The 21,048-nt window shown below is 42.1% G+C and overlaps 2 protein-coding genes across 3 annotated transcripts in view; one reads left to right on the forward strand and one right to left on the reverse strand.

Annotated features, from left to right (window-relative positions):
* The window catches only part of LOC126100292 (fas-associated death domain protein), a 57,385-nt gene extending 56,551 nt beyond the window's left edge, over window positions 1–834 (reverse strand). For both annotated transcript variants that reach the window (XR_007522146.1, XM_049910899.1), the window contains exons 1-2: window positions 412–834; window positions 261–329 (exon numbers count right to left, since the gene is read on the reverse strand). Coding sequence is in view for 1 of the 2 variants with exons in the window: in XM_049910899.1 (XP_049766856.1) it covers window positions 261–329; window positions 412–721 (379 nt within the window). In the remaining variant the exon portion in view is untranslated. The remainder of the gene's footprint in view (window positions 1–260; window positions 330–411) is intronic.
* A 265-nt stretch (window positions 835–1,099) lies between these two features.
* Window positions 1,100–4,233, forward strand: LOC126100291 (elongation of very long chain fatty acids protein 6). The gene is made up of 2 exons (XM_049910898.1): window positions 1,100–1,764; window positions 2,907–4,233. The coding sequence occupies exons 1-2, from the start codon at window positions 1,445–1,447 to the stop codon at window positions 3,457–3,459; spliced, it is 873 nt and encodes a 290-aa protein (XP_049766855.1). The 5' UTR covers window positions 1,100–1,444; the 3' UTR covers window positions 3,460–4,233.
* The last annotated feature ends 16,815 nt before the right edge of the window (window positions 4,234–21,048 follow it).

Here is a 21,048-nt window from a genome sequence, read left to right on the forward strand (position 1 = left end):
GCATTTTTTGATATTCTTTTCTGTATATAGACAGCACCGCACCGTAAAGAAATTTATGGTTATGTGACTTCAGTGTTAATCACAATATACTTAGATTTTATTACTTCCTTTACAAAAAACTAAAATTTAAAATTACAAAGTACAGTCAGGTACAAGTGCAGAGCTAAGGCAGTGTGTGCATCATAAAAATATGATTTATTGAATAACAGGTGGATCACCTATACTACCTTATCTTTAGTGAGGCAACAACAACTACGAACCTCTAGGCGGAAGAGATCGCGTTCTGAAGACGTCATCCTGACTCTCAGTACTGTTCGACATCTGTCTTCCTAGATGCAGAGCAAAACACCATATTATAAAGACGGTTTACTTCAGTCCATAATTTTAGAAACTTTTCATGTTATCACATACCATAAAAATCGTCGTAGATTCCATTTGATATTGAATCTCCATTATTACTGAACGAATGCAAGCGTTGCGGATCGCGGATTCTGTCCCTAATACATAGCAGAGGTTTCACGTTGTCTGCGCTTATATAATCTCGTTTTTCTAACAAACAAATCAGTTCTTCCAAATTTTTTATCGAGCTACAACGTCTTTTTGAGTTTATTATCTGCGCGTATTCTAACACAAAATTATTGAGTTCTGGTGGACTAACATAGTTAGACTTTGATATTATAGATTCCCTTAACTGAATGTATGTGTTTATATTTGGTGGCATGTTTAGAAAATAATAAATATTATGCCAAATCGCATATAAACATCACAACTAAGAACATATAGACACACAGTACACATTCACCTGCGCCAAACACGATCAAAGATGTCAGACAGCGATATACAGAGATAACATAGTGCATATTTTACTCATAGCAGATTTTCTTTGCTAATTTCTTCCTCGCAAGCAATTACCGAGACTATCTAGTTGGGTGATATATCAATGAGGTTGCCCGCCAATCTTTCTTGTATTCAACACATTTTCTTTAGAAAAATGTGAAAGTATTGTCACTGATACGGAGTATGAATTTTGCTAGGATGTTCTTTGACAGTGACAAACATTGATTGGTTTTTACCGCCATCTGGTGGCAGACGGCGAAATCTGTGAATACTGAATGGAACGGATGACGGTTGTTGAGTCAGTGAAGGCGCAACGCTGGAGGTAGTAGGGAAGGAGGAGAGCGGCGTTAGAAGAACGTAGCGACTCGCTACAGGGTCTTTGAACGCGGCTCACCTGCCGGGAAATATTAGCTCGACTTAGTAAAATAGAAAGTGTGTATCTTCATTACGTGCCGATAGTGTGCCGGTAGGGTTGAAGTGTTGTGATTATCTCCTACTGCCTGCAGTGGTTTGATGTTATACGCTTATTTATCGGCATCGTGCACGTTGCGGAAATTTGCGACCAAAGGAAAATTTTCTTGCCGGTTCAAGATCTTAGCCATCTACGATGAACAGCTACATGGAAATAACTTTGCCAAATTACTCATACGTGTTTAACTTCGAAGAAGAATTTGAGCACCAGGACACTAGAGTATGGATGACAAAAAACTGGACCAATGGGTTTTATTACTGCGGGATTTATATGATATTCATTTTCGTTGGTCAGCATTATATGCAGAGCCGCCCACGATTCGAGCTTCGTGGAATTCTATCTTTGTGGAATACAATGCTCGCAGCTTTTAGCATAATCGGCGCATGCCGAACAGCCCCAGAATTTTTTCATGTGCTAAAGAATTACGGTCTATATCACTCCGTGTGTATTCCAAGGTGAGTACGAAACTGTTCCCGATTTACTTTGCTATTCATTAAGAAACTAAGGGATAGACATTTGTACATCTACGTTTACTTTGTCGATCAAACTGAAAACTGCTTTTTATGGTAAGAGTAGAACAAGCGGAAGTGGGGCGAAACTACCATCCTTGAGATTTTTGTGTGTGAAACCATCTACCTCAATGACCGGTTCTCCCTACTGTACAGTATGTGTCGGACGATGCTTAATGCGATCGCAATAAGCGTAATGCTCTTTGGTGTGTCTCATGTAAAACAGCTCCATTTCTGATAATTGCAGTAACGTGCACTGCCAAGGAAGAATTGCGTATACATAATTTGTACGAAAGAAAAGACTAATTTGAAGTATTGTGCGAAGTGTTTTGGAATGAGTTTTACGTATCAAAGTGATATACCAGTTGAGGGGGAGGGATTGTTCAGTGATTGAAACAAAATTTTACAGCTGTTTGATAGCTGTATATAGTGTCACACTTTTCTGTGCTCTACATTTTCGTCATATGTTTTGGAAATAATCATGTTGGAGGGTGGTCGTGGTACTAGTGTGAATTTTGCCAAGACTTGATGCGTAAAGTGCCGTACACTGGATTCATTCCAACAGTAAGGAAAAAAGGCGCCATGAACACAATAGTACTGATGCTTAAAGACATCTTTATATATTGGGAAACAATCTTCCAAAGTTACTGTCAAAATAAAATCGCTGTAAGCGTTTGTTTCATACGGTAGAGACAGTAGAGTTTCACGTAAAATAAAGTGGGTTTTTAGTTTTTGTGAAGTTTCATAATCACATTCACCCTGGGTACATAGTTATGAAAACGCCTGTTCAGTGTGATTTTCTTCGCAAAGGAATCGAACGATCATGCGTCATCAAACTGTCAAAAGTGTAGCACTCGGGGGAAAAAAAAAAATCACAGTGTGAGTTAAATCTGCATTATTTGCTGTAACATGACGATTGCTACATTTGGACCTTTTTGGCCAGAATGATATTTAGCACAATTTTCCTTAACACAGTGCCCTCTTTATTCTGCAATTTCTGTCAAATCAGTGTTTTTTAATTGTTATGAAATTGAAATTGTATCGTCAGATTTCATTTACAGTACTTTTTTCTTTTCTCTTTGCAACAGCTTCATTGAGCAGGACAGAGTGTCTGGCTTCTGGACGTGGATGTTTGTGCTATCAAAACTACCAGAGCTTGGAGACACAGTGTTCATTGTGTTACGAAAGCAGCCTCTGATTTTTCTTCATTGGTACCATCATATTACAGTTTTGCTGTATTCTTGGTACAGTTACACCGAGTACACTGCCTCAGCAAGATGGTTTATTGTGATGAACTATTTCGTGCATTCGGTAATGTACTCCTATTATGCACTGCGAGCTATGGGTTACAGACCTCCACGTCAGTTGGCGATGGTGGTAACTACACTACAGTTAACTCAAATGATAATTGGCTGTGCAGTAAATATTTGGGCACACCAGATCCTTGAGGCAGGGCAGCAAGAGTGTCACATTTCACGCACAAATATAAAGCTTTCTATAGCGATGTACTTCAGTTATTTCGTTTTGTTTGCAAGGTTTTTCTACAAGACATACATTGATGGTGGGCATAAGTCAAAGGTTACAACAACAAATGGCATAGCTTCTGCAAAGTATATAGGAAGCAAAGCCAAGGTACAGTAATGTGTAATGTCTTGCTTTGACATGTTTGCTCTTTGGCTTATAAATGTCGAGTGACAGATGTGTTCTTAAAAATAAATGGCTGTGTAGTTTGCTACACACAAATTCTGTGCTTTTCAAATTTAAAGGCATTGTTTCATAAAGGAAAGGCAAATGTAAACACATCTAAATTGCCAGAGGAGTATAAATTAGTCTAGTTGTTCACAATAGTATGTACTGAGGAAATATGTCTGTTATGAATGCAGCTTAGAAATTTTGGGCCTATTGAAGATACTGACATAGTTATGGGACCCATTCGCATTTATATGAAACATTTTCATTCCTCAGGTAACTAAGTGCATTATATTTACCTTTCCTTTCTTGGAACATAGTGTGCTGTGTGCTTTATTGTTGCTTATTTATTGAAGGACTCTGTGTTGGAAGTATTATTGAAGTGTGGAAAAAACAGAATTGAATAATTCTGGTTGAATATGGACACTGTCACACCAGTTGTCTTCTACAACTGTTGTATAATTTCTGCCAAACATTCCTTACCTGCTGAAGTTCAGGGAGTTGTGTAATAAAATCAGAAATTCCTGTGAGTTCTATTTTATACAAATGTTTTTTGTTGTATTGTTTATCTTTTATAAGAAATTTGTTTAAATGTTTGAGTGCTGGTGACACTCAGAAATTGTTTTTGTTTTACAGAATTGATAGCTGTGCATTTCTGTACACTGTATTTGTCATCTGTAAGATGTGTGAGAAACTGAAACTCAAATTAAATAACAGTTAACATTACTTAATTTTGTTGCATATCCACATCCATCTTCCCAACTTGCTCTACTGAGGACAATCTAAACAACCAACCAACAATAGAATAGTATGCTCCTCTATAAGATCAAAACTTGTAAATGTAGTGAAATGTGATAGATCTCTGGTAGTGACCTGTAGTCTTCATTTTTCTGTATAAGTCAGATGTTTTATAGAATTGGTGTTTTAAAATTTACTTCTGTTCAGCATACTGAAACTTCTTAAATATTTGCATGGTGATGGTGGTAACAACACTACAGTTAACTCGGAATATAATTGTGCCAAATTGTTTACATTCTGCACTATGTCACACAGTTATTGCAGTTAATCAACAAGACACATTAACATGCATTGCTATATATTATTAGAATAGTTGTGATATTTTGTCATAAATAGATTTTCAGCATGTATTGAAACTGAAATCTACTTGCTTCTAGTTTTCGGTGATTGGCCAGTCCCATGAATCTCTTGCAAATGAGTTTTGGAAAATGTGAAATTTTGTTTTTAATCATATGGACTTGTTTGTGTGGTTGCTGCAACAGTATCAAATGTAAAAGCATAATTGGTTGGTTTCATATACTGTCCATAAATCATACTTAGGAGGTCTGCCTTTCAAGATTTTGTAACAGAACATAGACAACTTGATAGTTGTGACAGAGAATAAGTTGCAATCAAGGAAGAAAAAAATTATGATGGTACAGTGTCTGATATTAAATAATACGAGCATTGGAAAGGCAGTGCAACACTTTGTTATAGTGCCGTACATTGTGAAAGTAATCATATTAACCCACCTTGCGATGGAGTTCTCTACGTAAAAACTAGAATTTGTGCCCTATTTTTAACTGCATTACTTTGTTTGGGCATAGCTCAGTCTAGTGAGTGTATACTACGAAGTTTTTCATTTGCTGTAGGGATAGTTCACATAAATATTTATGGCTGTAATGAATTTGTAATAGATGGAGGCAGTTTATTAATGCTGTATCAAAATAATCTGGTGCTCTCTGCTGTAAGAAAGTGTTGCTACACGTTTGTTTCTTGAATAGGTACAGCAGCAGCAAGACAGATGTTGATTTTTGTAAACTTGTTATAAAATTGCATCTATAGATTGTGTGCTGCTTGCTGTTGTGCATATTCTCCTTCAAACTGAGAATTTACCTGCTGACCCTCTAACCTGGACAAGAGTTGTAATATACTGTTTGTCACATTTAGAGGTGTGACAGTTATGAAGCTGCTGATTTTTCTTAGTTCATGCTATTGTGTTACTATTTTACTATATTCTTTTTACAGATACACTGAATCTTTATAGAGTAACATATCAAGGGAAAGGTGTCTAGTAGTACTTTCATAGTACTTGCATCAGTGCAGTTTTTGTTACACTGCACTTACAAGTAGTGTTACTTGGTATCAGGCTGCATCAAATTGTTTAAAAAGGTGTTTGCAGAACTATTTCCTACCAATATCAAGTCAATGAAAGTTGTGTTGAATAGTCACTTTTCTTAGACTCCTTGCACCTACCATGGTCCTGAGTGTTAATGGTCCTGAACCATACTGCATTACTATAACATAACTTTTTCCAGCTTAGTGTAAGAAGCAGCTAGGGAAAAAGTTATAACAGTGACGCTGGCATGCTGTTAAGCTGCATGTGAAACATGGTTGTGCCAGGTGGAAATGTAATGTTAAAAATATCATTAAAATAGCTAGATTCAAAATTGGCGTGGCAGCTGCTGTCATATGCTGACAGTCAGTGAGTCATTTTTGTTGATAGTGATGATCAGAAAAGTCAGAATGCACCAGTAGGAATAGATAAGGTGTACATGACATTTCAGATAGTAAATGAGTAATTTCATTTACTGTCATTGCCATCAGGTTTTTTATTTGAGGGGACATGTTAAATGAAGTGTGTACTGCAATGTTGTTGTTGTAGGGTGGGACTCTGTTAGCTGCTGCCTGTAAGTTCCTTGCCTAGTTTTGCCTTTTATGTACTATGTTTAGGCTTAAAAAGGGGTGGGTAATCAAATATCATATGAAAATACATAACTATAGGGAGTTCTAGTTGCAGTAAATGACTCAGTAACTTAAGTCTGTCATTCTTGGAAAAGTAAACAATGAAGTTTCATTAGAAAAGAAAGCACAAATTACAAAATGCATAACTAACACACACCTTCATTGATAATCTAAAATATTAAAATGGAAATTATACAGGATAAGTGAATACTCTTTTTTGGCATTATTATTATTTTGTTAATGACAACCTAAGTTAGTGGCACAAATGTAGTTTAATGAAAGATAAGTTGTTAAAACTTATAAAAATCTGTACTTAATTAGTAGTTGAGGTAGTTTGACAATTTAGATTTGGCTGGACATCGAGAAATGTATTATTTATCAATACATTCATAGAACCTCCAAAATAGATTCTGAATTATTGTATAATGGCTCTAGCCAAAGTTTAGTGTAAATATAGCATTGGTTAGCTTCATCTCAGTAAATAGTACGCTAAAATGAAATTTACAGTTAGAGGGAGTGTAGTCATTAAATTTTCCTCTGTGTACTTGCATAGATATAGATAAAGCGAGAGTATGCTACCACCCCCCCCCCCCCCCCCCCCCTCCAAACAAAAACACACACACCCCAGCTAGCACTCAAGCTTATTTCAAGGTGGATATTGAGTTTATGTTCAGTTGAAAATTCAAGATTGAAAAATCAACCTGTTACACAGTTTATATCAAGCTGTAAAAATTTAGCTTGAATTAAAATAATTTTCCCAAGCTTGAAATAAACTGTAATTTCCCTGGAAGGCTGTACAGCAGATGCGCGCGCAGCATAGCTTCCATAGACGTCCACGGGAAGCGCCACAAGCGTTTATAAGCCGTGACGTAAGGGTGTTGTCGTGTGTGACGTCATGATGGCGCGGAGTTTGGTTTGAGTGTGGTTGTCTCCAGTTCTGTTTTATCTTATTTTATTTACTTTTCTGAGCCTTTCTATGTTTACGGCCATTTTACCATTGTGACGCGCGTTAATGGTTGTGGTTTGTTGACAAGTTTGTTTTATACTAGAAAACAGTTCGGTACGTTAATGTTACAAATGTTAAATATTACGTAACGTAATTAATTAGGTTCAATAAATTCAGATTAATATTTATATAGCTTAAAACAAGCTGTAAATATCAGGCTGTATTCCACGTGTGTAGATACAGCTGGAGCCAAGCTTGATAAGTCAAGCTTGAAATATAGCTTGAACTCTGCCAACTTTGATGTTTATTTCAAGTTAGAATCCAGCTAACAGGCTTGAATATTCCAGCTTTGATCAAGCTTATATACTTGAACTTTACAGCTGGAAACAAGTTTGAAACCGGCTTACTGTGCTATCTGACACACACACACACACACACACACACACACACACACACTCTCTCTCTCTCTCTCTCTCTCTCTCTCTCTCTCTCTCTCTCTCTATGGTAGGCCGGTAGCGATGACTTGCTTATTGCATAGTTTATATGCAGAGCAGTTTATGGTGTGAAACGGTAAAACGTGTAAACACAAAACTGTTCTGTAAATGTACAGGGTACAAGTGAAAGGGGCTGCTATGCTGCATGCTGGTGAAAGATATAATTATTAAATCCTTGTCCCTGCCCTTGAAGTGGGATTCATCTGTGACTGCCACCTCATTTTTTTGGCTTTTTTTACAGCCTCAGATTTCTTTAATGTGGTATAAGCTGGAACCCAGAAGTGCCAGATCTGTTGAATAGGGTGGATAATCCAACAATTTCTACTTAAATCCCACAGCTTTCCTGTGTCCAAAGAACCTCTATTGCAAGTACATTCTATTGGAGAAAGGTGAGTAACTCTTGCAATGTACTTACAGTATCTTTGCATGTAATTTTTCATCCAGTAAGTACAGAGTTTTATAGTTAATCAATAGGTATTTCTGTTGCATCCGAGGAAAACGCTGGTCACGAACATTACACCAGATTCTATCTTCTTTCCCGCCACAGCAACCGGCTTCTGTAGTGGTGAAGTGAATGTAGTGGGGGGCCTCCAGCCAGAAGCGAGCCTTTCCAAGTGGCGATTCTTCACGGCCTGGCTATCAGTTTCGTTGGCAGTTCTACGAAAAGAGCCCCAGTGATGAATAATAGCCCTCATTTCAGACCTCCGGAACACGGAAAAAACGAACATCTTATCGTAAGACGCCCTCATCAGGTTGGAGGTTGGCTTGCCAGGTATTAACCATAGTGAAAATTAATGCGCAAAGTCAGTTGTGTTTCTAAAATAGAATATACATTCATGGGGAAAAGTCTTTTACGCGGTTGCTTTTCGTCAACTTTCAGCAAATGCGGCCCACGTGACGCAGACATTCTCGAAGTTAAACTGGAAGGAATTTCCTCCGTACGCCTGGCAGTTTGCTTTTTTGAAGTCGTTCACGTCTCAGCACTGAATGCGTAATCTCCAATGTTTTTATTATCTGTATAACGCTGCCAGTTATACCGGTAGTGTGAGTTATATAGTACTGTATACCGCTTATCATGGTTTTCTGACACAGTGATTTTAGAATTCTAGTAGGCGTGGTGAAATACTTTTGTGTCTCAGTAGTTAGTTACAAGCGTATTTTATCACGGAAACTCTAGGTTTCAACCGCCAGCTCGGGTGTGATACGTTACTTTGCAAGCATGGAAGTTAGAGGAGCTATAATACACAAAGGACGGTTGCTCTCAAAGTTAATTCATTAAAGTGTACTCCACGCTTTCTTCTGATGTACTTGACGGCGTTAGTTACTTCTTATACCTTTGACCAGCACCAAGCGTTACCCCCCCCCCCCCCCCCCCTCGATGTTTTAATCTCCGATTTGGATCGTACTTAATGACTAGAAACACGGTTACTTTTGTACTAACTGTTTAAGAATTTGAGCTTACAGAACTGTTACATGGGACATATGTGTGACGATAATCCGCAAGAAAAAAAATCGAAAGCTGCTCCGGCACGATATTTAAATTTAAAACATTTGCCGCCCGCACGTATTGCCAGTCTATGCTGCGGTTGTCGAATCACGTGACTTCCTTTGTCGTTTTTAAAGAATTTTGTGTACTTTCCTGCTACAAAAACGACTTTCGACGTGGAACTTTTCATCATCGTCGAAATGAACGTCGTCCTGCTGTTTGGAACTTGGAAAATAATTACAGCAGTAAGATCAGAAAAAGTAATGCTTTGGAGGAGACGTGTAAAAAGACTTTGTTCCGGACTTCGAAAATCCAACACTTTCGTCGACGTATTTTCTTCTAAATAACAAAACAAAGAGCAACGCTTGCGCTTTAGATTACCTTTTGTACCAGGCTAGCCCAAGTGCCCCGACATCTCTCACCACAGAGCTTCAGCCTCACGGTTGTCGTGTGTACGGCACTTCAAGCGCGCTGTAGTCGGGTGTTGCAACGACTGAACAGCGCAGCTGAATCGCCACGACGAAGTTGCCAGTGTGAAAGCAAGTCGAGCAGCAATTTTTTGAAAACTGACGCCACTGTCATTCTCGAATTGTCTGCTGCTAGTTGACACCCAAGGCTCTTCTGCAGTCCTTTATGCCAGCTGTCTGGTGATTTTTATCTTGGGCTCAACTGGAGGTTTGCTTTTATCGTCCTTCCACGATTTCGTATTGCAACATGCCCTACCATTTCCACTGCAGTGTTTCAACCCGCTGTGTTACACCACTGAATATGTACACTACATGAATATAGTCACTTTTGCAATCTCTTCGGCGTAGTCCTAGTATTGATCTTTTCACCCCTGTGTTTTCTAAATTTCGCTTTTGTGAATTCTCTTAACCTCCTGGTTCCTCAGTCGTAAGTTAAAACACGAAGAACACACTGATGGAAAACTCTTGTTCTACATCCATATTCTGCAAACATCTGTGCAATATATGGCAGAGAGTGCGTAACATTTTACTAGTTACTAGAGCTGCTTCTCGTTCGTCATGTATGGAGCGCTAGAAGAATGACTGCTTAAATGACTCTGTGCATGCTTTAACAAATTCTAATCTTGTCTTCATGTTCCCTACAGTAGGGATACATAGGGCAAGTGTAGATTGGCATGTAAAACAGATATTTGGAAGTTTACAAGTAAGGTTTTACAGGATTGTTTGCTTCTCTCTTGAATCATCTGCCATTTAATTTTTTTATCATCTCTGTGACACTTTTCCAGGAGTGAAACAAACCTGTGACCATTTATACTGCTCTTTATTGTATGCAGTCAATATCCACATTCAGTACTCTTTGGTGTGGGAGCCACATGCTTGTGCATTATTCTAGAAAGGGTCACATGGGTGTCTTGCAAGCAACCTTTTGTGTGGACTTCATTGTGTTTACTTACTAAATCAAAGTCTACCACCTACAACTATGTCCTTGTGATCTTTACATTTCGTATTCCTCTAAGTCCACAGGCATTTTGGACAGTAAAAGTTTCTGCTACATGTTCTTCACCCTAGTTTTATACAGCAGTAAATCTCAGGCTTAATATCGCCCAGATCTTTGAGGTATAGATTTTCTTACACTGCTGGTCAGAAATTTTCAATCATACATTATATACTTCATTTCATGATGTACTTCATTTCAATATACACACCATAAAAACTACATATTTTCTCCCTCTATCTCTAAGTAAAACACAATATGCCTTAGATTTTACATAGACCTTCGAATGTTAAATGACCTCAGTTTTCTGACCTCGCTGTCAAATTCATCCCATAAGAAATGAATGGAATTAGCATATTCTTCAGTCCCCCACATTTATCTTTTATACTGACATACCTCCTGCACAATATAGAAGCATGTTTGGGACCATTGTTCTGCTGCAGAACAAACCCACAACTAATAATTTTTTTGCCAGATGGAACTGCATTGTTGATTCTGATATTCTTCCATCACTATGCTTCCCAATTAGACTTTTGACTTTGACCCGCAAAACATCCCCACATCACGACCAACCCTCCATTATGCTTCATCGTGGCATCACACACTGATTTTTTTATATGTTCTCCACAAAGGTGATGAACGGACATTCAATGATGGCTACCAGAAACTTCAGACTTGGATTCGTCTGTGAATAACACTCGGGCCACTGCTGTAAACTCTAGTTTTTATGTTGCTGTGCCCATTGTAATCCTACCTATTTTGTTTGCATAAAGTATGCAGCCCCTTAAATGTTGTTGACAGAGATGGCATTGTGGTTTTGAGTGGCGATTGGAGCTGTTGGCATACAATTTATTTCCTTGTGAATTTCAGGTACTGTAAGAGCCCTCTACCATTTACATGGTACACTTATGAATTGATCTTCACTGCAGGATGCTATCTGGTGTCCTCTAGTTTGCAACACACTTGCATTTACATCTGTTTACTTAAACTGTGGCAATGTATACACTACTGTAGATTGTGCTACACCAAGTTTTGTTGCTATTGTCTTACTAGACTAGCCTTCCTTATGCAGAACTAAAATTACAGCATGTTTTTAAATTCCAGTCTCCTACTTACGTCCCTTTAGGAGATAATGGTATGACCCTGTTCAGGTGTACAAGCACACTGCAAGATGCACACAGTGTACTGTAAGCTCATGCAAAATGATTGCCACACAGACAGTAGAAGAAATGAGATCTCTTTGAATGAAACCATCTTAGGTAAAGGCACATCAGTGGTGTTGTAGATACTTCTCAGTGCTTCTTTAGCCAAACAGTCAGGTAAATATATAACAGAGGTGCTTAGTGTTTACATGTGTGTACTTATTTTATTGTCAGAATATGATAGAATATTCAAAATGAAATCCTTCTTTAACCACAAATCCATACTTCTGATAGATGATAAAACTTTTGACCAGTAGTGTAAACAGTCTGTAGAGCCTTTGAGCTGGCAACGTTCCCATTTTATAGGACACGATTTTTCGATATGTTTAGCACAAGTCCAATCTCTTAATTTTGTTTTCAGTATGGCCATGTCTGCAGTCATGTAAAATTTGCTGTGAAGTGTGTGAGTGCAAATATACACTCCTGGAAATGGAAAAAAGAACACATTGACACCGGTGTGTCAGACCCACCATACTTGCTCCGGACACTGCGAGAGGGCTGTACAAGCAATGATCACACGCACGGCACAGCGGACACACCAGGAACCGCGGTGTTGGCCGTCGAATGGCGCTAGCTGCGCAGCATTTGTGCACCGCCGCCGTCAGTGTCAGCCAGTTTGCCGTGGCATACGGAGCTCCATCGCAGTCTTTAACACTGGTAGCATGCCGCGACAGCGTGGACGTGAACCGTATGTGCAGTTGACGGACTTTGAGCGAGGGCGTATAGTGGGCATGCGGGAGGCCGGGTGGACGTACCGCCGAATTGCTCAACACGTGGGGCGTGAGGTCTCCACAGTACATCGATGTTGTCGCCAGTGGTCGGCGGAAGGTGCACGTGCCCGTCGACCTGGGACCGGACTGCAGCGACGCGCGGATGCACGCCAAGACCGTAGGATCCTACGCAGTGCCGTAGGGGACCGCACCGCCACTTCCCAGCAAATTAGGGACACTGTTGCTCCTGGGGTATCGGCGAGGATCATTCGCAACCGTCTCCATGAAGCTGGGCTACGGTCCCGCACACCGTTAGGCCGTCTTCCGCTCACGCCCCAACATCGTGCAGCCCGCCTCCAGTGGCGTCGCGACAGGCGTGAATGGAGGGACGAATGGAGACGTGTCGTCTTCAGCGATGAGAGTCGCTTCTGCCTTGGTGCCAATGATGGTCGTATGCGTGTTCGGCGCCGTGCAGGTGAGCGCCACAATCAGGACTGCATACGACCGAGGCACACAGGGCCAACACTCGGCATCATGGTGTGGGGAGCGATCTCCTACACTGGCCGTACACCACTGGTGATCGTCGAGGGGACACTGAATAGTGCACGGTACATCCAAACCGTCATCGAACCCATCGTTCTACCATTCCTAGACCGGCAAGGGAACTTGCTGTTCCAACAGGACAATGCACGTCCGCATGTATCCCGTGCCACCCAACGTGCTCTAGAAGGTGTAAGTCAACTACCCTGGCCAGCAAGATCTCCGGATCTGTCCCCCATTGAGCATGTTTGGGACTGGATGAAGCGTCGTCTCACGCGGTCTGCACGTCCAGCACGAACGCTGGTCCAACTGAGGCGCCAGGTGGAAATGGCATGGCAAGCCGTTCCACAGGACTACATCCAGCATCTCTACGATCGTCTCCATGGGAGAATAGCAGCCTGCATTGCTGCGAAAGGTGGATATACACTGTACTAGTGCCGACATTGTGCATGCTCTGTTGCCTGTGTCTATGTGCCTGTGGTTCTGTCAGTGTGATCATGTGATGTATCTGACCCCAGGAATGTGTCAATAAAGTTTCCCCTTCCTGGGACAATGAATTCACGGTGTTCCTATTTCAATTTCCAGGAGTGTACTTCAGTAGTACAGATAGCTTGAGAATTAAGATAGACAGCCATTGCAAATGAATCCACAAGTGGAAACTAGATTGGTTTCATGAGCATATGGGTGAAATAACATCCTCAGTGCCGTCCATAATCACAGCAATGTTAATATATGGTGGTCCATTGCAGGAAAAACAATGAAGTGTTCTGTAATCTGTTCTAGCATCTGTCGGGGAATTTATATATTTCATGTTCTTTTATTTTTTAGGCTTCTGTATCCCAGCTGATAAATATGGAATGCTTATAGGACCACCTTGTCTGTCTGTCCATCCACTCTTTCTCAGGAATGAGTACAGATATCAATTTGAAATCTGTCAATTAGCAAGGTCTAGGATCTTTTGGTATCATAAAAAATTTAGGCTTCTAAGTCAGTGCAGTCAAAACAGTAGTAGTATAGTAGTGCCGATTCATGGACTAATGTCACCAATTATTCATGGGATTTTCGTACCCCACTGCTTTCCCTCTGACAAAGGCCATTTGCCCTATGTATAAAAGGAAGAGGATTCAGATTTTGGTAGGAAATTCAAAATTAAAAGGAAATTAAAAATTAGACCAATTGATCTAGTGTGTTTCCTAAGGAAGCAAGACTCGTTCAAAAGTATAAATTAGTGGAAAATTCAAGACAACACATTCATTTTGGCAGACTGGGAATGCTGGGTGCAGGCTCTGTGATGTCACAATCAGTGACGTGAAATGTGAGCACCAGCCTATGACATGAGGATTCAAGATGGCGGACCTGGAATACAAAATTGGCTATTGCACTTGGCAGTTGAGACATTCTAGTGCAGCTCTAAGACATCATGATCCAACTTAGACCTGTTGGGCTGTTTATAGCAGTGTGGAATTCGGACATACTGTCCCAGAGCTGGAATACTGAGCCTGCCTCTATGACATCAGAATCTTCTAAGCCACTGATGGAATAGAGTATGAATAAAGAGTTCACCACATCAGCTTCAGCTAAGGCCTGAAGATGGCGTACTGAGTCATCAAAACTCATTGCAGTATAATAAATAACATCAAAACGATAGTACAGGTGTTTCATTTTGTTACATAACCGAATGGCCAAAGTCTCACAAACCCTAAATCAGAAGGATAGACATACAGACTGGTCGAGAAGTCCGCGGCTAGCCAAGTCACTCTGAAGTCATGCCACAATGCACTGGGGACAACTCAGTTCAGAGACACACAGGCACATACTACAGATTTGATAACTTAATGCTGACTGGAGTGTAGAAGTTCAGATTCCAAATGCTAGTATGCTGTTGTGACAGCACTGCAATTATAGCCTGCATGACTGGAGTTAACGTCTTGGGAAACATGAAAAATGTACTTTAACCCAAATGACAGTGAGTCAAAATTAAAAATCCACTTACTAAAAGTTTCAAGTTATGGGAAGTCTGCTGGCTGTCAAACTATAATGCACTCATCTTAACCTTAAAACTATATAGCCCACCGATGCAGCCTGTATGGTTGTCAAACACTTGTCACTGTCGTATGTAGCTGGGGGAGGGAGGAGAAAGCAGTAGGAGAGGCATTCACTTGCATCTTCATTTGAACACTGATCTTATATTGCACTGACTGTCGGTCAGCTTGTGGACGCTGGTTCAAGTCATCTCTGCTCCAGCTCACCGTGCCACATTGGAGGCATCTTCTCAGGTTGACACATCACGTCTCAACTAACTACCAGTATTGCTTGGAGCTCACAGCATGTCGTCACATGGCTCTCAAATTCACTGCTACGTAGAGGCTATTTTCACCTACAGTACGTACTTATATGATCTGGTCAGCACCTTGTCCTCTAAGGCAGTGCATCCACATCATAGTTCACATGCTTTATGATGTATTTCTAAGACAAGATTTTTCACTTAATCATAGTCTAATTTTAGAATAGGATTGCATCCTTTTCTGTTAGAGGAAGGCAATGGAATGGTTCTGATATTCCATAGCTGGACTAGCCTACCTGATCTCTGCACACTGCTGCCGCCACCACCACCCCACGATTAGCGCACGTCACACCGTCCGTGTGCCGCGAGTCGCAGGGCTGCTGTGTGGTGCACCATTAACAATAAGTTGCTGTCACCCATAAGAATAGAGCAGCAGGCACCACCTCGTACAGTGAGAAATGCACATGACTATCATTGGCTGACCAGTGCATACTGGCAGCTTGATCTTGTAAGGATCTGAAACCAGGGATACTACTGCAACCTTTTTCAAAATGACGACATGGCAGATATATACACAACAAAACATTGAATTTTCCTTGACTTTTATGCTGAAATCAACACCATATTGAAATTTCCACCTAAAGAAGCATTAACCCTCATTTCCAGCTGACATCTTTGAACTATGTTTAACACCGATCGGGAGTTCTGACACATACTGACAGCAATATTGAAGGGTAGTTTAAGATTTGCCCACTATTCTCATTTTTGCCATAGATCCAAAACGACAACTACGACGACGACGAAACAGAGAGATCAACACACATTTTTGGTGAATGGTGGTGCTGGTGATGTAACAGCATATTTCCAAGGAATCTGTCTTTCATCCACCTCTCCTCTAGGCATCCTCCCCTAAGATGAACTGATGTCCTACACTAGTCGTCTAGAATGCAGCGCAATTAATGTTCCAGTGTAGGAAATATCTTTCCACCACCTGATACACATTCAGCTGGCAAGTTCTGCACATTATGGCTGAAAAATTTAGGCAGGCATCAGAACAAATAACATCTCACATAAGAACCTCGAAGATAGAGAAATCGTGACTCGTGCAAAGGCATAAAACTGTTTTGCCATCGCTAAAGTGTTGTCACTTATGGTTTAATATGTTTCTTTGTAAAGTGTCATGTAACAGTGTTAGACGCGGACTGTACTGGGAGGAGGCATGAGACCTACAACTCATTGGTCAATGTGTTATGTCTACATATGTACTCTGTAAGCCAATGTACTGTATGCAGTGGAGGGTATCCTGTGCCACACTTTTCTGTACTGCTAGCAAATAGAGGAAGGGTAAAACGACTGTTTGACACCATATGAGTCCCGATTTCTCGTATCTTAATGGCTGTTATGCGAAATGTATGTTGGCGGCAGCAGAACCTTTCTGCAGTCAGTTGTAAATGCTGATTCTCTAAATTTTCTCAATAGTATTTTCGATAAGAACATAGCATTCCACACAGGGATTCCGATTTGAGTTCCCAAAGCATCTCCATAACACTTACATGCTCTTCGAAGCTACTGGTAACAAATCTTAATCGTGTAGAATAGAAAAGGGCAGGAACATTTCGTATCTCAACAAACATTGCATGTGAAGGTCATTACATCTTGCACGCCGACTGCCACAAAGCCCAGCATCATAACCGAAACTATTTCATCATTTTTGTGTGATAGCTTGGGCTGACCGATGCTGCTGGCCATGCTTCCTCTGCTGGTGCACGCGACACGGGCAGACGTTGCATGTTTCCACACACTCAAATGAATGAAGAAAGTCATGGCTATCATTCTGCAAAAACTGTAGGTGAACTCCTTGACAGAAACTGTCATGTGCAGTACAGCAGCATTTGACATCTGAACGTACAGTATCCTGCAGTAACAATGAGAACAGAACAGCACAACATGACTAAACCCAACAGTAGATCACTACAATCTCTCTCTCTCACACTCAATAACTGACTTCAGAAACGCATGCATAGAGCTGGCAGAACCTCACCAAAAACCTAAGTTGATAAGATAGTATCGGTTTTCACGCCATGCCAACTAGTTACCTGTCCATGAACTTTCTGCAGAGATCTCTGCCATTGTGAAGTGGTTGACTGCCGTGTGAATACCACTGCCATGCGCTGCCGCTAGTGACATAACTGGTGCCTCATCCTGCACAATATACAACAATGTTTTGGTGACATGGCCACCACACCAGCTTCAACTCCCCTATCACAGTAGCCCAGCACGTACTCAGCAGCAATCCACCGTCTTTATTAAAGGTGTTGTCCGATGTTTTGATCTCTGTTCCTTCATTTATTACGCTGTCTCAGAAGCTATTGGTCTGTTTAATAAAAAAAAGTATCATTCAATGCAATTCGGTGTCCGTTTTCCAGTTCATGCTCAGCTACAGCGGACTTTTTCGGGATAACGTAGTCGGAAATACCTTTCATGTTCTGTGCAGCACTGTTCAGTGTTGGGGACAGTCTGGCTGACAAACTACCACACCCACATTGTATTTTGTATATTCCAGGAGTTCTGAAGCGTATATCGCCGCCGGTCGCGGTGGTCTAGCGGTTCTGGCGCTGCAGTCCGGAACCGCGGGACTGCTACGGTCGCAGGTTCGAATCCTGCCTCGGGCATGGGTGTGTGTGATGTCCTTAGGTTAGTTAGGTTTAAGTAGTTCTACGTTCTAGGGGACTTATGACCTAAGATGTTGAGTCCCATAGTGCTCAGAGCCATTTGAATCGTATATCGCCTTTCACAGGATTCATTACTTGCTGGATCTTTGCTGGAGACCTGAAGACTGTCGATTTTAGGTTACTTCAGGAACACGCTATTCTTCCTTGTTATTGAGCCACAAAACAGTAAAAACACGATCTTTGTCTTATTTGGAGGCCTTCTGATTTCACAGATTAGATTAAATTGATTGCAAAATTTGTCTGTTTTTGCTACCATATTCCTTTAAAACTTTGCGTAAGTGACTCAGTTCCCTTGGCAGACATGTGGCATCTGACATAGTTTCGGTTCGATGTGCGAAGGTGCTCAGAAAAGACCGTCTTTGTGCTGGACGATAGTAGCTAGCGGCGTGTAGGTATCGATCTGTGTGGGTGGGAATGCGTTAAACGCTGTGTCGGAGACACCCATTGGGTTTATGGCAGACAAGGACGTCCAGGAATGGCAAGGAACAGTCCCCCTCTACTTCCATCATAAACATTTTGTGGTCGTGAATGCTGTTGAAGTGTTCCAGGAACTCTTACAGTTTTTCATGTTCATGAGGCCATGTGACGGAGGTATCATTAATATTGCAATAAAAACAACTATGCTTTGCAGGAGCTGTGTCCAAGGTAATGCAGGCAGTGGCCGTGCTACCGTAGCATTGTCATATACGGTGCGGGACTGGGCACCAGTGATGTCAGTGGTGGAGCCGTGGCTATATGAGCATGGCAGTGGCATTTGCATGACAGACAACCACATGAAAATGGCAGAGGAGATCTCTACCGAAAGCTCGTGAGCAGTTAAACACTTGAAGCGGTTTGAAACCTGAGAATACACTTCTGGAAATTGAAATAAGAACACCGTGAATTCATTGTCCCAGGAAGGGGAAACTTTATTGACACATTCCTGGGGTAAGATACATCACATGATCACACTGACAGAACCACAGGCACATAGACACAGGCAACAGAGCATGCACAATGTCGGCACTAGTACAGTGTATATCCACCTTTCGCAGCAATGCAGGCTGCTATTCTCCCATGGAGACGATCGTAGAGATGCTGGATGTAGTCCTGTGGAACGGCTTGCCATGCCATTTCCACCTGGCGCCTCAGTTGGACCAGCGTTCGTGCTGGACGTGCAGACCGCGTGAGACGACGCTTCATCCAGTCCCAAACATGCTCAATGGGGGACAGATCCGGAGATCTTGCTGGCCAGGGTAGTTGACTTACACCTTCTAGAGCACGTTGGGTGGCACGGGATACATGCGGACGTGCATTGTCCTGTTGGAACAGCAAGTTCCCTTGCCGGTCTAGGAATGGTAGAACGATGGGTTCGATGACGGTTTGGATGTACCGTGCACTATTGAGTGTCCCCTCGACGATCACCAGTGGTGTACGGCCAGTGTAGGAGATCGCTCCCCACACCATGATGCCGAGTGTTGGCCCTGTGTGCCTCGATCGTATGCAGTCCTGATTGTGTCGCTCACCTGCACGGCGCCAAACACGCATACGACCATCATTGGCACCAAGGCAGAAGCGACTCTCATCGCTGAAGACGACACGTCTCCATTCGTCCCTCCATTCACGCCTGTCGCGACACCACTGGAGGCGGGCTGCACGATGTTGGGGCGTGAGCGGAAGACGGCCTAACGGTGTGCGGGACCGTAGCCCAGCTTCATGGAGACGGTTGCGAATGGTCCTCGCCGATACCCCAGGAGCAACAGTGTCCCTAATTTGCTGGGAAGTGGCGGTGCGGTCGCCTACGGCACTGCGTAGGATCCTACGGTCTTGGCGTGCATCCGTGCGTCGCTGCGGTCCGGTCCCAGGTCGACGGGCACGTGCACCTTCCGCCGACCACTGGCGACAACATCGATGTACTGTGGAGACCTCACGCCCCACGTGTTGAGCAATTCGGCGGTACGTCCACCCGGCCTCCCGCATGCCCACTATACGCCCTCGCTCAAAGTCCGTCAACTGCACATACGGTTCACGTCCACGCTGTCGCGGCATGCTACCAGTGTTAAAGACTGCGATGGAGCTCCGTGTGCCACGGCAAACTGGCTGACACTGACGGCGGCGGTGCACAAATGCTGCGCAGCTAGCGCCATTCGACGGCCAACACCGCGGTTCCTGGTGTGTCCGCTGTGCCGTGCGTGTGATCATTGCTTGTACAGCCCTCTCGCAGTGTCCGGAGCAAGTATGGTGGGTCTAACACACCGGTATCAATGTGTTCTTTTTTCCATTTCCAGGAGTGTATTTTATTATTGGATATTGCTGCCAAAGCATGCATTTGTACAAATTTATAAATGTTTTATGTTTTACATATGCAGGTGATTTCTTATGTTACTGTCTTCTGAGTGTGAACTTATTGATGATTTAATGCCATCCAACAGTTGTTGCATCCTTATCTTGAAGTAAAATCATCAGAACAATACTGCATTGGTCTGCAGGACGCAAAAACTTCACTTTATCCTTCTGTATCGTTGTTTGATACAGCTTATTACATTAGGGTATTACGTGCAAGCAGACCACTGTTGCATCATGGTAGACCTGCGGCACTGACACGCTGATCACACAGATATATTATGTGATCAAAAGTACCAGGACACCTGGCTGAAAACGACTTACAAGTTCGTGCCGCCCTCCATCGGTAATGCTGGAATTCAATATGGTGTTGGCCCACCCTTAGCCTTGATGCAGCTTCCACTCTGACAGGCATACGTTCAATCAGGTGCTGGAGGGTTTGTTGAGTAACGGCAGCCCATTCTTCACGGAGTGCTGCATTGAGGCCTGGCACGAAGTCGGCATTCCAAAACGTCCAAAAGGTGTTCTATAGGACTCAGGTTAGGGCTCTTTGCAGGACAGTCCATTACAGGGATGTTATTGTCGTGTAACCACTCTGCCATAGGCCGTACATTATGAACCG

The sequence above is a fragment of the Schistocerca cancellata genome, chromosome 9 (assembly GCF_023864275.1).
Source record: "Schistocerca cancellata isolate TAMUIC-IGC-003103 chromosome 9, iqSchCanc2.1, whole genome shotgun sequence".
In the NCBI taxonomy this organism is placed as follows: Eukaryota; Metazoa; Arthropoda; class Insecta; order Orthoptera; family Acrididae; genus Schistocerca; species Schistocerca cancellata.